Genomic DNA, 16,997 nt, shown 5'->3' on the forward strand with positions numbered 1-16,997 from the left:
TGTATCTGTCTTTCACGTATCTCAAGAACTGCCTGACCGATCAACCTCAAACCTGGAGCATGTGTGGCCGGGTGGGGGTTAGCGTGGGCGGTTCCGATGTGACCGTGTGGCAGATGGAACAAACATTTCCCCGTGAGCGGCTGTCCTGGTGAGTAGCTTTAGTGTAAAGTAGCTTCTGTTATAATGTCGCTAAGTTTGACGTGCATTATGTTTAGTTGACCGCACCGTAAATTGGTTTTCCATAGGGAACAACAGGCAGTCCCAACAGTGAAGGGGGGGACGCAGTGTCTTCTCACTTTCGTTTACGATGTGATGTGGGGATGTGATGTGGCGATATCTTGTTTATTGTAGTTAGTGATTTAGCCAACCTTTCATGATCTCCCTCAGATCGGTGCACTAGTTTCGTTGTGCCGTTGTGGTCCATGTGTGGCTTTTCCACGCCGTCTCTCTCTCTGTCGTGCTATAAATGTGTATGTGCTTGGTTGTGTTTTATTATATGTATTGTTAATTTTGGTGTCGCTAAATTGTGAATGTGTCATGTCTCAGCTGATTCTAGGAGGATGTGGTTCTCTTTAGTGTGCAGCATTCTGTGGGGGGACCCGTGTCTGTGTAGTTCTCCGGGCCTTTTTTTGATTTGAGGTTAGTTCGAGGATTACATAAGAAAGTCCTGAGAATTATTTCCGTTGAGGACCTCCCACAATTAACAGTCAATACAAGTTACAATACATTACAGTACAAAACATATGACATTAAATATATATAGTACATACATACGAACAAGCGCTCCCTTATCTTTTCCTAGTCTACTGACCCCTCTATAGGGGAACCTTTTCTAATAGACCTGCTTTTGTCTGCTGCTTAAAATACCTCAGATTGGTTGTCAGTTTGACACTGGTTTGGAGGTCGTTCCACTGTGTGGCTCCTATGTCGGTAAATGATTCCCTGCCCACTTTACTTTTAAAAGCCGTATGGCTCACATCTTCTACACTGGCTCTGGTGAAAAAATGGTGTAGTTCGTTTCTCTGAGTAAAACATGTCTTTAAAAATATGGGGACCTCGCCATATATGATCTTATGAACCATGGCCAACTATATGCCTGTACGAGTCTATGGGCCCACAGCCCCTTGCATTCGGTGAGTGTTCGGCTCATGTGGATTGATGTGCCGTGGTCCTGTCATTCTATGGTTCAAATCCCTAAAGTCCAGTTTATAGACGACATACACAGAAATTACCATGGATCATGCAGCCTAGGAATGTTTATGATATTTACTTATGGTAATGTAGTGTTTCATGAATTGCTATGTCCTGTGTGTATGCTTATGCGGGGGTGATCTGGTATTCATTGATGTTTCTGTCTTAACAGGTGGTGATCAGTGGTAACTGCTTTAGTCCACGGCAATAGGGTATTCAGTTTATTAAGATAATATAGGGTATGGTTTTAATGAATTGTAATATAAGTAAACACTGTTCTACAGTTTCAAATAAAGATTGTTTCAATTATAAATCATTGGTCTGTCTGCTATGTACCCTATTCCTCTTGGTTACACATGTATCGCACATACATATATAGGCATGCCCATATATGGACATAAAAGGGATGCAGGCAGACAGACCGATACAAATATATCCATATATGGGCATATAGGCATATCTCTGTCTCTCTGCTTACATTTTATGGACATCCCTGAAGTCAGTTTTTTTTTAAACAAATCTTTATTTATAATCTCATGAAATACAATACAACACAAACAACATACACAAACAAAGAAGTTATTAATACATCTATATGACAACATCAGAGCCAGGGGGATTTACTAACAGAAAACATTAAAGAGTGAACACAAAAAGACAGTTCTGGCAGCTTTCAATTTTTTTGAGTCATAAATTGTTTTAATGTACTGCCTGGCTTCAATCTTAAATACAATGAATGAGGGTTTGGAATGACTAAATGTGGATTTATGTATATGAAATTTAGCTAGAATAATTATCAATTTAATTATGAATACCTAATTTTTCTTATTTTACTATTACTGAAGCCAAACAGGTAGAATACTGACACGGTTTCACTTGGTGTCACAGAGTGATGTCAGAGTGTGACGTCTTCAGTGAAGTAAGCAGGGCTGGGCGTATGTATAAATCATATATATAATATAATATATTTCACATTATATATGTCATATATGCCACCACACTTTGTGTCACCATCTTCGTCACCAGCATTGTTTCCCATTGGGGTTGTTTACATTTCCCAGTGTCTTTCCACTCTCCTACTGTAGTTCCTGTTCCTACTGTAGTTCCTGTTTCTACTTTGAGTTGGGATTCTTCAGTAAGGAGTTTCCGCTTTCAGAGAAGCGAGTCTGCGTTTGGATTCTTCCACCTAACCTTGTGATAACACAAACTTATATACTGTACATGACTATTGGTGGATAATACGTTATTTAGCTCTGTCATGACTGTGGTGATTGGCTTCGAGGGCAGTGCCAATAAAATCGGCATAGGAATTATGAAGGATGGGTTGGTACTTTCCAACCCCAGACGCACCTACATCACACCTCCTGGCCAAGGGTTCCTGCCCAGCGAGACGGCCAGGCATCACCGTGGCGTCATCTTGACCGTGCTGAAGGAGGCGCTGGAGGAAGCAGAGCTGAAGCCTTCGGATATCGACTGTGTGGCGTACACCAAAGGACCCGGTATGGGTGCTCCGTTGGTAACGGTGGCCCTGGTGGCACGCACAGTGGCCCAACTATGGGGGAAGCCCCTCGTCGCCGTCAACCACTGTATCGGGCACATCGAGATGGGCCGCCTCATCACCCAGGCCAATAACCCCACCGTGCTCTACGTCAGCGGGGGAAACACGCAGGTCATCGCGTACTCGGAGCGGCGATACAGGATATTTGGAGAGACCATTGACATTGCAGTGGGAAACTGCTTGGACAGGTTTGCCAGAGTGATCAAGATCTCCAATGACCCCTGTCCTGGCTACAACATAGAGCAGATGGCCAAGAAGGGCACCCAATATGTGGAGCTGCCGTACACCGTCAAGGGGATGGACGTGTCCTTTTCGGGGGTTTTGTCTTACATCGAGGAGGCTGCGCACAAGATGCTGAGCTCCGGGCAGTGCACGGCAGAGGACCTGTGCTTCTCCTTGCAGGAGACCGTCTTTGCCATGCTGGTGGAGATCACGGAGAGAGCCATGGCCCACTGTGGCTCCCGGGAGGTCCTCGTTGTCGGGGGAGTCGGCTGCAATCGGAGGTTGCAGGAGATGATGTTGGAAATGTGCGAGGACAGGAATGCAAAGATGTTTGCCACCGATGAAAGATTTTGTATTGACAACGGAGCAATGATTGCACAAGCCGGCTGGGAGATGTTCAGATCGGGTCACGTAACGGAGTTGGAGGACTCGTGGATTACCCAAAGGTACAGAACAGATGAAGTGGAAGTGACCTGGAGAGACTGAGAAGATACAGAGGATGTTCTGTACAACTACTGGCTTCAGAAGATCATATAAAATCAAACTTTATTTGTGAAGCACATTTAAAACAACCATGGTTGACCAAAGTACTGTATAAGTAAAAAAAATCTAAACGGCAGAAAGACTGCATATGTCACGCTCTGCTCCTCGGCCTGTGGACCGTGACTGCCTGTATTTAGGTTTTGGACTTATTAGAACTGTTTTGTTCTGTATGCTCTGTATTTTGTCTTGTATTCCTGTTCTGTTGATTTTGGTTTTGGTTTACACTGTTGTTGCCTTGGTCTTGTGTACCTTATTTTGTAGTAGTGTTCTGTGCCTTCCTGCCTGCCCCTGTAATTCTGTACCTGCCTTGTCTAACCAGTCTTGTGATTTGTCTGTGGTTCCACCTGTGTCCTCGTAGTCCCCCAGCCTATCCTAGTGTTGATTGTCTGTTGAGTTCACCTGTGTCCTGTTAACCCGTTAAGACCTGAAGCCGATTCTACAAATGTCTTCTAAATCAGTTTTTCTAAAAAAAGGTTTTCTGAAAAAGCATGTTTCTATATCAGTGGTGCTCAAACATGTCAAGGACCCCCAAAATGACATGTATTTGGCCGCCGACCACCATCTCAAAATATGTTGTTCCAGGGACCCCCAGAAGCAAAGATTTGATTAAAATGTTCGCTTTAAATGTATTCACCTGTTTCCTAGGCTGTATTTTCCACTTCCTGTCGATTTCATTGGATATCATTGGTCATCTGACCAGTTTCATTGGATTTCATTGGATCAAATCGACAGGAAGTGGAAAACACACAGCCTAGGAAACGGGTGAATATATTCAAAGATTTGCACACATTTTCACGTTTTTTCAAAAATAGCAGATCTACAAGCTCACATGCTTGTAGGACAGCTATTTGTGAATATTAGGGTCAAAGTGATCAAACTGATTGTGATGCTAGATTAGGTTATTTTGCTGGTGCCCCTCAGGAGCCCCCTTAAAGGACCCTGGGGTCCCTGGGCCCCACTTTGAGAACCACTGACATAGCAGACGTGTTATTTTTGCCACTATGTATTGTTGATGTACTCACATTAGAACATGAGATATAGGTTGAATATCCATGTTGAATGTTTTCCATCATTATCTATTGTTCCCCATGTTGAAAACAGGGTTAGGGTTAATTAATGCTATTGTTGTCAGCTCATGGTGCCTGGGGTTAAGCCTGTCACACTTATAATAATATAAATCACACAAACTGCTGTCACACAATAGTGTGTTTATCAAAGAGCTTATCTACAATACTGCTTGCATACTCTCTTATAAGCACAGAGTCATAAGTGTTTTTTTAATCTTCTCATTTTACAATTGTTTATACAATGTTATGTTCTCTTCTGTGTAGACCCAATCCTTCCATCTCCTGATTCAATTCTCCACACCTGGTGTGGAGAATTTTATTTGTGGGATTCCTCGAGAGGAAGAACTGCAGACTTCAGGTGGGGGTTTCATTTAACATAATGGTTAAATAAACAATAATTAATGGTAACTATGTTTCTTAGATGTTAGACTGTTTTCTACCCGAGGGCAGGACCTCGAAGCAGGTGCTGAGGTTATGAGTTGGGTCTCTCAGATGCTTTCCTGCTTTCTTCACTGTCCTCTGGTCATAGAGATGCTGAAGGGCAGAGCACTGCACCCCACAGAGCTTAGACCCCAAGGTGGTTACCCTCCGCACAACTTTGGGGTTTCACATAATGATATCTGGGTGGTTTTCTATAATGATATCTGGGTGGTTTTCTATCAGCTGCCATGAAAAGCATTCTCTATCAGGGTCAGCCTGTGACTGAGCACTTGGTGTTCAGATAAAGCTTGTATTCTCACCATGTGACATTGGTGTAAAATGACTCCTCTGTGTTTGTATAGGTGCACAACACATGCAGTTGGAGTCAGCCTGGGCCCTGACCAGAATCCCCTCAGGTACCTTCCTGCCAACAGGCACTGTCCCCATCTTCATCTGACTACAAGGACATCCAGGAACAGGTTAGCACCTTTTTACCCACGAGTAACAGAGCAACACGAGTTTAGTTGGGAATTAACAGTCCAATTGAACTATTAGGGCGCTATATGAACATATGCTTGAGGAATGTCTAGTGCTGTATGCAGTTTGGAAACCAGGATGTAAGGTGATGGAGACCTTTATTACAATTTCAATTCAAAGGGCTTTATTGGCATGAGAAAACATACGTTTACATTGCCAAAGCAGAAAGCACAATACAACAATACAGCAATACAATCAAAACAAAAAATATGTACATTTGAAAGTCAGAATCGTCAATAGATCAATTTCTATGTACCAAGATCACTGTGTGCAGGTATAGTGCAGGAATATACACAATGATTAGTCTTTAGGGTGGTTGTGTTCCGTTTGATATCCTTCTCCTATCACAGCAACTCACAAATCTTGCTGCTGTGTTTGCACATTGTTGTACTTCGCCCAGCAGATATGGGAGTTTTTTGTCATTGGTCATGTTTTCAAAATCTCCGTGTGTGGTTGTAATCTGTGGGAAGTATGTGTCTCTGATGTCTTGGTACAATGGACAGACGGTTAGGAAGTGTAGCTCGGTTTCCACTTCATTTTGTGTGCAGTGGGTGCATAGTCTGTCTTCTCTCGGGATACAGGTCTGCCTGTGACGACCTTTCTCGATCGCAAGACTGTGCTCACTGAGTCTGTACCTAGCTAAGATTTTTCTTTGTTTTGGGTCGGTCACGGTGCTCAGGTATTCTGCCACTGCGTATTCTCTGTTTAGGGCCAGATAGCATTCTAGTTTACTCTGCTTTTGTGTTGCTTCTTTCCAATGTGTCAGGTAGTTTTCCTTTTGCTGTTTTATAATTTGGTTTAGTCCAATGGGTTTTCTATCTCGTGGCTCTGTTTGTGTTTGTGACCCGGAGCTCCAGGGCCAGCTGGCTGAGGGGGCATCTCTCTAGAGTTTCGCTGTGTGTGAGTGCCTTGTTATGGAGTGTATGTAGGTCGCTTTCTTTTAGGTGGTTGTAGAACTTAAGTGCTCTCTTTTTTATTTTGATTATGAGTGGGTATCGTCCTAGTTCTGCCCTGCATGCATTATGTTTTCGCTGGGTACGGAGAATGGATTTGCAGAATTCTGTGTGTAGGGTCTCGGTTTGGTGTTTATCCCATTTTTCAAGGTCATGGTTTGCTAATGGTCCCCAGATCTCACAACCATAGAGGGAAATTGGTTCTATCACAGAGTCCAGTATTTTAAGCCAGGTTTTAATTGGGATGTCTATTTTGATGTTTCTTTTAGCATAGAATGCCCTTCTTGCCTTGTCTCTCAGGTCCTTTACAGCTTGGTTGTAGTTCCCTGTGCTGCTGATGTTTATGCCAAGGTAGTTATAGTTTTTTTGGGCGGTGTAGCCGCCCCTATAAGTGGGGTTGGGACACCTCATTAGTACACCCTTCGCTGTACTGTGATTGGCTCATGATTAGTACACCCCTAGCATTAGTACACCCCTAGCTGTACTGTGATTGGCTGACTCTATTGGCTGACTCTATTCAGCACTGTGATTGGCTAGCGAGACACATGATGAAATCAATAACCTAAAAATAGGACTATGCACTTAAAAAAAAACACTTTGTTTTTAAGTGAGCTTCCATCACTGTGATGACCACTGTGATGACCACACCGCCCACTTCACACTGGGTGTGATTTTTGTTTGTTCTATAGTGGGATTGTATTTAGGAAAAATTGATGGTTTCGGCGGCTGGATCTTTTTTGAAATATCATGATTTTAGTCTTAGTTAGGTTCACTGTCAGGGCCCATGTCTGGGAGAATTTGTGTAGGAGATCAAGTTGCTGCTGTAGTCCTTCCTTGGTTGGAGACAGCAGCAGCAGGTCATCTGCGAAAAGTAAGCATTTGATTTCTGTGTTTGCCAAGGGGATGCCAGGAGCTGTAGACTGTTCTAACGTTTTTGCTAATTCGTTGATATATATGTTGAAGAGTGTTGGACTCAGGCTGCAACCCTGTCTAACTCCTCGGCTTTGGGGGAAAAAGTCTGTGTGCTTTTCGCCTATTTTAACTGCGCATTTGTTGTTAGTGTACATTGATTTTATGATGTCATAGGTTTTCCCCCCAATGCCACTTTCCAACAGTTTGTACATCAGACCCTCATGCCAAATTGATTCGAATGCTTTTTTGAAGTTGACAAAGCAGGAGAATAATTAGTTTTTGTTTTTGTTTATTTGGTTGTCAATTAGGGTGTTTAGAGTGTAAATGTGGTCTGTTGTGCGATATTTTGGTAGAAAGCCAATTTGTGATTTGCTCAGGACATTGCTTTCTGTGAGGAAGTTTAGAATTCTGTGGTTGAGGATCATGCAGAGGATCTTTCCGAGGTTGCTGTTTACACAGATCCCGCGGTAGTTATTTGGGTCATATTTGTCTCCACTTTTGTGGAGTGGCGTTATCAGCCCTTGATTCCATGTGCTGGGGAAGATCCCAGAGCTGAGCACGATATTTAGGAGTTTTAGTATGGCCATTTGGAATTTGAGGTCGGTGAATTTTATCATTTCATTTAGAATACAGTCTGCCCCACAGGCCTTCTTGGTTTTAAGTGTTTTTATTTTGTCTTGTTGTTCTTTTAGGTTGATTTGGGAATCTAGTGGATTCTGGTAGTCTTTTACGGCTGACTCTAGGTTTTGTAGTTTACCTTTTATTTGTTTTTGCTCTTTGTTCTTCTCGTTAACACTAGAGGTGTATATATGGAGCTGACTAATTTGTTTGCTGATTCCATGATGACACATTGAGGTTAGACAACACTCCATAATTAGGCGTAGCTACAATGGGAACTCCTTATATGGTTATTATGGCTGACTCATGGTGACATGAGCGTGACATGAGCGTTCCGCCCGCAGGCCGGGGGGACCTCCTGTAAGCGTGGCACAGAGTGCCGCACCGAGTGCCGCGCTATGAGCTTGTAGATCTGCTATTTGCCAGACCCAGGGGGTCGGGCCTACATGAGGCTTTGTCGGTCCCCCTCTCCAAACGTTTTCGTCCATACATGGGCATAAAAGAGGTCTGTCTTCTGTTCGGTCCCCCTCTCCAAACGTTTTCGTCCATACATGGGCATAAAAGAGGTCTGTCTTCTGTCCTCTTTTTGATTGGCCAAGCTTAGCGTGACATAGTGCTCTGATCTTTCAACCACTAGGGGTCTGGCAGTACCAGGTCTCCTGGTTCCCTATTTTGAATAGCCAAAGAAATCTAAAAAATGACACAGATTATTTCCCGGTCTAAATGGGTTAATATGGGATAATTGTCTGATCACAATTATGAGAAAATTGCAATTATTTTGCGTTATCATCAATCATCAATAGTTTCCGTTCATCTGTATAAATTAATCTATTGAAGAATAGTGAAAATAGCAGATCTACAAGCTCACAACATGTCGCAAAGTGATTTGTTGTGAACATGTAGATCGGCTACTCTCAAATTATTTTGACACTTTTTGAAGTATAACATTTTTAAATGCCTGGCCTGTTTTGGCCATAGTACATAATGGTTTTACTGGCCCCGGTCATTGTCAGTCATTTCTTTGTATGTTGTTGTTGTTTTTTTTTGTTTACAAAGCCTAAAAGTCGGAACAGAAATGTAATTTCTTTAAAACTTTCCCTGAAAATATTCAGAGTTCACTACATCAGCGAAATGCCAACCAAAGTACAGTGATGGTTGCATCTTCTGCATGTGTTCATGGTATTAATACAGTGCAGACATGATCATTTCAGTCGGCAGTTGCTCATGTCTTCCAGAGTTCCAGAAAATAACTCATATTGTCATCATCAACACACAGACACTGTTCGTCTGCAGGCTTTTGACAGCATGGTATGAAGAGCATTTACGTGCGTACGAGTTGTGCACCAGTAGGGCAGGGTCTCTCAGTCACACAGCTGTCTGAGCTGAATGAGGTTTTCCCCTTATCCTTCTATCACGTGAAAGGAAATGTGTATGTGGCACTAAAGCGTTACATATTATGTTGAATGACAGTATATGGAAAGGGCACTAATTATATTTGTATTCACTCTGTAGGACCATGGACACCTATACATTGAGAATCATCATCAATGAACATGACATAAGGAAAGTGTCACTGAATAGAAAACCAGAAACGCTTGAAGAGCTGAAGAGAAAAGTAACAGAAAAATGCCAGCTGCAGGATGACTTCAAACTTCAGTACGAAGACACTGAATTCCATAATTCCCCCTTCAGCAACCTTGATGACATAGAAGACCTGCCAGATGGAAGAGCTACTGTGAAGGTCATTCCATTGTTGACACTCAACCTGGTGCCTCAGGAGATCTAGAGATTCCGTCCTCCACATCATCTTCAGCAACAACAAGACATGGCCAGATGTTTTTGACAATCCAATGTTCCCAGTTGAGGTGGAACACCAACTGAGACAGGCTAATGCTGTGTATCTACAAGACCAAAAATACCTGAATCCACCAAGACACATGAAGCATGAAATCTATCAAAAGCTTGCTTTAGAGATGTTCAAATATATGTGGCGTATCCAACACCACCACATGTCCATGCTGTGGCTGTAGCGCTCATACGCATCCCTGCCTGACAGAACCAGGCTCTCCAGATGGATGTTTTTCCTGGACAACTCATTTGGGCTACAAAATGGGGAACTACCGCAATTCGGTTTTTAGGTCTGACGTCATTTTGTAGTCCGGCGTCACTTCTGGGTCCAAAAGACACCAGCGCCGTCCACTCTTCATTGTAAACAAACATGTCAGAACCCGTGAATCTTTTTAGAATAAACTGAGAAAAGTAGGACGTTTTTTGGAGGTTGCTATAAATGGAGGGAGAAGAGGTGCCACTGCAGCCAGAGGCCTCAAAAGACCAAAAAGGAATGAGGCAAATGACTTACCGGATCTCCCTGACGGGAAGGATGAAGCTACGCTAGAGGAGCAGAGAAAGCACCTAGTGGAAGAAATGAAAATACGGAACCCCAGTGCAAGTGGCATTGCAGTAATGATGGACCAGACCTTTGCACTGCGGAGACGGGAGCTTGTGGTGGACGAACCTCCAGTGGCAACGATGAAGGAGCGGTGGCCAGCTCTTTTTAAAGAGAGACAAGTACTGATATTCATAGGTTTGGCTTGGACCATTAATCAAATGTTTTCCTAATTAACACACTGGTTCAAATGTATTTAGTCACTGTATTTTGTTCTCTGGTTTGCTGTGTTGTAGGTTTATGCTGAGTTTAACAGGATCAACACCACACACCTAGAGACAGACTTCTTAGATGCTCTGGATCGCTACACACCACAATGGACCCTTCGCTAAGCCCCACCCACTCCACTCGGTGACTGGTGGTGCGAAGTTAGTCACACCCAGGCCTGGCAGCGCCTGGCAATCTCTGCTTCTCACCCATTGACTTGCATGTTAAATGATGGCTTTTCCCCTTAACAATAATCGATCATTTCAGGAGCAAGAGCTTCAAAATCTCTTCTAAATCTAGTCAACAAGGCCTGCAGTAGGCTATGCACTGGACAAATGTGCATGACATTATTTCAATAAACTAAAAACATAGGAAATGTTAGAGAGAGTAATAGCCATGGATACACGACGGTCGACTGTCATGGATGAACTTCAACCTGGTGTTAGGCTTTCTCCATTTATGGCCCGTACATCTACATAAACGTTCATATTTCAAATATAAAGTGCTTATCCCATGGCCACGGATGTTACATGTATATACGGGCTCTCATAAGTACCTGTATCATCCGTATTGTTCAATAAAAAGCATTTTTATCTGATCAGTGGCCATTTTCTCTATATGCTTTCAACTCAGTGACCCTATCGGTTGGTAGGTGTATTGCACTCGAATACATTATGAGAAAATGGCCACTGATCGGATTAAAATGCTTTTCATTGAACAATACAGAATATACGGGTACTTTTGGGAGTCCCGTGCATAATTGTAACATCCGTGGCCATGGGGTAAGCACTTTATATTTAAAATCTGAACGTTTATATAGATGTAAGGACCGTAAATGGAGAAAGTGCAAACACCAGGTTGAAGGTGATCCTTGACTGTAACAGGAGTTTTCATGTACCGCAGGGAATGCAGTAGCAGTTAATAAATAGACGAACAAATGAATTAATATACTTTAACGTGCGGAATCCGAAACAGGCAGCGCTGTGATTCTGAATTTTGTTACGATGACGGTGATTAGTAGCCTATTATTGACACCACCTGGGCGAGTGAGTCGTGTAACTTTCCCGAAGTTAAGCTGTGTATGTGTTCAACAACACAGATGAAGCCTTGCAGTTTAAGTGCAGATTTCAGCTTGGGAAAAGCAGCCTCCAACGGGTTTGGGTAGGCTACGAGGTTCATAGTCACCATTACGTTATCGTGGTATTCCATTTCCTATTCTTGCCATTATGTTGCAAATGATTGTGTGTGTGTGCGGGCGATATAACATTGACAGCTATGGTAGGTGACGAAAGCTTGCCAGACCTATGCCAGGCTAACAACGGTTGCTAAGCTGGCATTGGACAATTGCTTTTGGGGTGGGATTTAGCGAAGGGTCCATTGGTCACTATCTTCAAGTCCAAGAAAGGTGCCATTAGAGAGAGATTGTCCGGAATTGTGCAGCAAATTGACGGGGTAAGTCTACAACATGCTTCTTATATTTGTATTTGTCATGACCCAGTTTATGTACAACCTATAACCCCAAATAGTACTTAAATAGCTTCCTGGCTGTATTATAAAGTATTAATAGTGTTGGTGATTTATAATACATCAAGAGTTGTGATCCTTTGCTATTGTTAACTATTGATTGTTGTTGATAACTAAATGCTGTGGATTGTATTGTTTTAAATCACATCTCCAACCAGTAACGGTTCTTTGCACCATCAAACATAAATTCTGGTGACATTTGTTTGATGCTGTAACTGTACTGTAAGTTTTGAATGTCAGAACTTGAACTTTATTTGTTCATTATCCACTTCTAGAAACCAGATGTGACAGTGCTGCGTACGCTTGTTCTCCGAGGCCTCTCTCTTCTGCTTGGAGATGACCCCAGCAATTTCTACAACACTGCCTTGGTAAGTTCTCATAGTTACATCTTAAAGGTCCAGCGAAATGACATTTCTGTTCACTTTATTTTGACGTTTCAGTCTGAAACGGCCTCGCAACCAATCAGAAGGTTCCATCCCTTCAGGCTATGGCACGGTGGAATCTCACTCACATGGTGTGCAGTGTTGCTGCTAGTCTGCACGCGCACGCTGCTCAAGGGAGAGAGAGAGAGACTATACGCTGCTATAGGGAGAGAGAGAAGGCCACTAGGCAGAATGTTTGTTACCAAGTTGCTTATTTGTAACCTAAAATGTTTTCAGATACATATTTTACAAGTAGTATCGTATCGTATCGTATCGTATCGTAATACACCGTCATAAAACTAAGTAGTACTACCAATGTTGATAAAACTTCTAAATGCAGATGTGTGTAAAGTGTCTACATTTCCCTGTTCGTTGTTTTTGTTTGGTTCTATACAGGATCGTGACAGCGAAAGTGAAGACGCCTGGGCAGAGAGGTATCGGTGGGATTGCTCACTCGGTGCCACGCTATGAGCTTGCAGATCTGCTATTTTTGAATGGCCAAAGTATAAGATCATGGATAAGTGGTTAAAATCTACATGCATACCGTATTGCATACATGTTATTGTAGAGGTTCTCAACGTGAGGTCCAGGGACCCCCTGGTATACTTGAGGGGGTTCCAAATGGACCCTTTCAGATCTGTAACTCTGAGGTCCATTTGGTTCCATTTGTACACTCTCAAGAGTTATGACTGGTCCTTGAAATAAAAACGTTTAAGAACCACCGGTATTTGACAGTTTGAAAAAATAAACATTTGTACAGTCTCAGAGGTCACAATAGTTTGTGACCTCTCAGAGTTATGGGGGCGGGGGTCCTTGAAATAAAAAAAAACACAGCCATATGAGAACCGCTCATCTAAAGCGTAGTACCTTGTTCCCTCCACCAGGTGTACTCGTTGCAGCACAGTAAGGAGGACCGGCTGGCCTACCTGTCCTGAACCACATCCCTGGAGGGGAGCTGAGCCTCATGCTGCTGGTGGTTCTGTTTGGTGTGCTGGCTCTGGCCTTCCTGTCCGGATGCTACATCCGCCTGGCCGCACAGGTCAGTGCTGGACACTTAAACTAAAGTACATTTACAATGTAGTCATTTAGCCAGTAAAGTATATTTACTCAAGTACTGTACTTAAGTACACTTTTGAGGATTCTTTTACCTTACTGGAGTGTTTTCCATTGTCAGTACTTTAACTTCTACTCCACTACATCTCAAAGACAAATATTGTACTTTTACTCCACTACAATTATTTGAAAACTTTAGTTACTTTGTAGACTTTGATTATTATTACAAAAACATACATTAACCACTTCAGCCCTATTTAAACTTTGGCTACTTGAAAATAGCAGATCTACAAGCTCATGCGACACGTTGTGAGCTTGTAGATCTGCTATTTTCAAAAGATTTGTATACATTTTAGACATATGATAACTTGTGAAACGGGACTTTCAGAATAATGAGTAATTTTACTTTTGGTACTCTATGTATATTTTTATGCCCATACTTTTGTACTTTTACTCGACAAAATTTTGGCTATTCAAAAATAGCAGATCTACAAGCTCATAGCACGGCACCGAGTGCTACTCCTGTTCGGGATAGCTTTCCCATCAATGACCTCATTTTTGCTCTACAGTATGTATAGTGTGTTATTTATTTGTATGGATCATTACATTTCTTTTGGATTCCTCCTTAAATTCTGTAATAACAGAGTTAGCTCTGTTATTGTGTTACCTCTCTGCCAAGTCCCGGAAAAGACGCGCTATGATTGGCCAGTAGTCAGGAAGCTTGCCTTCTCCAAAATGGTGCCCGATATACAGACGCCCCAGAGCCGGAGGAGGCATCTGCCTTTATATGTCTATTCCCTGATACATGTACTGTACGTATACTCCTTAACCGTTAGGGTCCCCACCTACTGTTTTTACAGTGACATATGTTAGTGTCCAGGTCACTTATGTTCTTATAGAGACATATTGTCCAGGTCAATATAAAAACATATTTATTTATTTTATTTTTGCTTATTTAGTAGCAAAACTCCTTTGATGCTTTTTTTTGTGCATCCTATACACAGTCCTACGTTGGGATTTGGGACAGTGAAGACCGGGTGACACAGACAGGATGACACACAGATGAGCTATGGAGACCCACAGAGCCATAACAGGGTCACTTTAAGAAGTAGTAATCCCATACTCATTTGAGGAGGGGTTGTATCTGTCCATCTATCTACTGTATACCTGCCTGTGTGTCAGTCTGTCTCCTGTCTATTTGGAGTTCTGCCTCAGGGCAGAATGACAGGAGCGCACATGCATACGCACGTGCACGCACGCACGCACAGACGCACGCACGCACTTGCGGCGGGCATATTGCCCCTCTTGAGTTAAAGATGATCTCTTTCTAAAATAAATAAAATATTTAAGGTGTTTAAAAATATATATTTTAGTTATAGAGGACAATTATAATGTATCAAAGGGACTACACCATGAATTTTAACTTTTTCTTCTTTTGTGTGTGTTTTTGGTCTCCCCTACCTCTCTTCTATCCTCAAGAATACCCCAGTTTGAACACTCAGGCTTTCACAGCAAATCTGGGGTTTTCTGTAAATTGGTCTCAAAACAGGCCAAACTGATTTGGTCCCTGACGTGACGTCACGTCAGGGACCAAATCCTCCCATTTTTCAGTTCCAACCAAAAACTTTAAACTTTTTCCACACAGAACCAGGAGATAACATGCATACAAACTGGCTCAATAGCGCCCCGTGCCAAACAGGACAATGTGGTATTGCAGGTGAAAGTGCTTTATAAGCCAGAGAGAAGTTAGTTGGAATGAGTATATCTGAGGCTTAATTTAGGCTCAAACCTTTTGAAAAACGTTTGAGGGACATAAACAATATGATATTAAATATTATTCTTTTTTAAATTCATGGTGTAGGCCCTTTAAGGCATATATGGCTTATTAGCCAGGGATCCTTTTAACAACTCTCTCCCCAAGCCCCAGACTGTCTCACCAGCTGTGCTCAATCAATGCCATTATTAACAAACTTGGTCTCCCAAAGTTTAAAGGTAGGGTAAGTGATATTTTTTCGTTAAAACAAAAAGTATTTTGTTAAAAGGTTAAAATACTATATTCTGATAGTAATCATTGCTATATAGTGTTTGTTCAGTAACATATGTCTCCCGGTCTCTCCAGCTCTTTAATAAACAGAAAATACATTTTTCGGTAGGTGTCAAAATCTCAGCCAATCAGGAGAAAGTACCCATTTTTAAGCTTAATTTGTATAGTGTTCCAGTTAAAATTTTGTCTGCTCATTTCTTAGTGTCATCACTTCCAATTTCACTTGTTTAATCTATATCCTGATTGAGTTCTCTGTCCTGGTTGGATAAAATTGGAAATGAAACTACAAAAAAAAGCAAAAAAACTACAAAATACATTTTCTGTTTTATAAAGAGCTGGAGAGACATGGAGACTCTTTATATGGACAGGACACTCTATAGTAACGAGCTCTATCAGAACATAGACCCATTTTGCAATTATTTGAATAATTGCAAATCACTTACCCTACCTTTAACTAAGCATATAGGCTACTGTGTATAAACTAAAGTCTGCAAATACTTTTGACTGCACACATCCCCGGGTATGGTCGGACTAGTTTTAAACATAAATAAACTGATTATGTGGCCAGTATTGTCAGCTCATATGTTTACTGATCCTGAATGTGTTCCTAATGTGTTCCTAATAATGAATGTGTTCCTAATAATCCAAATCTACAAAGTAACTAGTAACTAAAGTTTTCAAATAAATGTAGTGGAGTAAAAGCACAATATTTGCCTCTGAGATGTAGTGAAGTAGAAGTAGAAGTAAAAGTATTGAAAATTGGAAATACTCCGGAAAAGTAAAAATACCTAAAAATTGCACTTAAGTACAGTACTTGAGTAAATGTACTTAGTTACTTTACACCACTGTCCTCATGTGACATTGCAATGAGAGGCCTTATTGCGTTGCACTCTGCAGTCATGGGGAAGTGTACAGTAGCAACATGCTAGTTTAATGAACATTATAGTGCTGCGTGTGGATTTAGAGGAAGTTACAACAGGGTGCAGTTTGCACATGTGGTTAATAACCATGCTGAGTCTAGTCTCGCGTGGCCAGACTGTTGCCTCCCACAATTTTCAAATGTTTCCGGTCATACAGTCTGGGACTCGGAAGCTCTGATCATGATTAGAATATAAACCGGATATGAAGCCTCCTTCCCACTTCCGTTTCGTCTTTACAGTCACGCAAATTTATCCTAATATAAATACAAATCATCTAAGTATATTTCGCTTGCTGCTTAGCAGAAATGGAAATAAAATAATAAAATGTAAAGACATTTTAAAATATAATTTCGTGAACGG

At 41.8% G+C, this 16,997-nt stretch overlaps 1 protein-coding gene and 1 long non-coding RNA gene across 2 annotated transcripts; both read left to right on the forward strand.

The window, feature by feature from the left end:
* Positions 1-2,449: 2,449 nt before the first annotated feature.
* Positions 2,450-3,458, forward strand: LOC308080712 (tRNA N6-adenosine threonylcarbamoyltransferase-like; the record flags this gene model as incomplete). The annotated part of the gene is made up of 1 exon (XM_080422662.1): positions 2,450-3,458. The coding sequence occupies one exon, from the start codon at positions 2,450-2,452 to the stop codon at positions 3,455-3,457; it is 1,008 nt and encodes a 335-aa protein (XP_080278788.1). The 3' UTR covers position 3,458.
* Positions 3,459-4,827: 1,369 nt separating this feature from the next.
* LOC308080726 lies at positions 4,828-10,785 on the forward strand. The gene is made up of 3 exons (XR_013932727.1): positions 4,828-4,939; positions 5,364-5,480; positions 10,704-10,785. It is a non-coding gene; the product is annotated as an uncharacterized lncRNA (long non-coding RNA).
* Positions 10,786-16,997: the final 6,212 nt, after the last annotated feature.

This window comes from Gymnoscopelus braueri (genome assembly GCF_963280865.1).
Source record: "Gymnoscopelus braueri genome assembly, chromosome: 24".
In the NCBI taxonomy this organism is placed as follows: Eukaryota; Metazoa; Chordata; class Actinopteri; order Myctophiformes; family Myctophidae; genus Gymnoscopelus; species Gymnoscopelus braueri.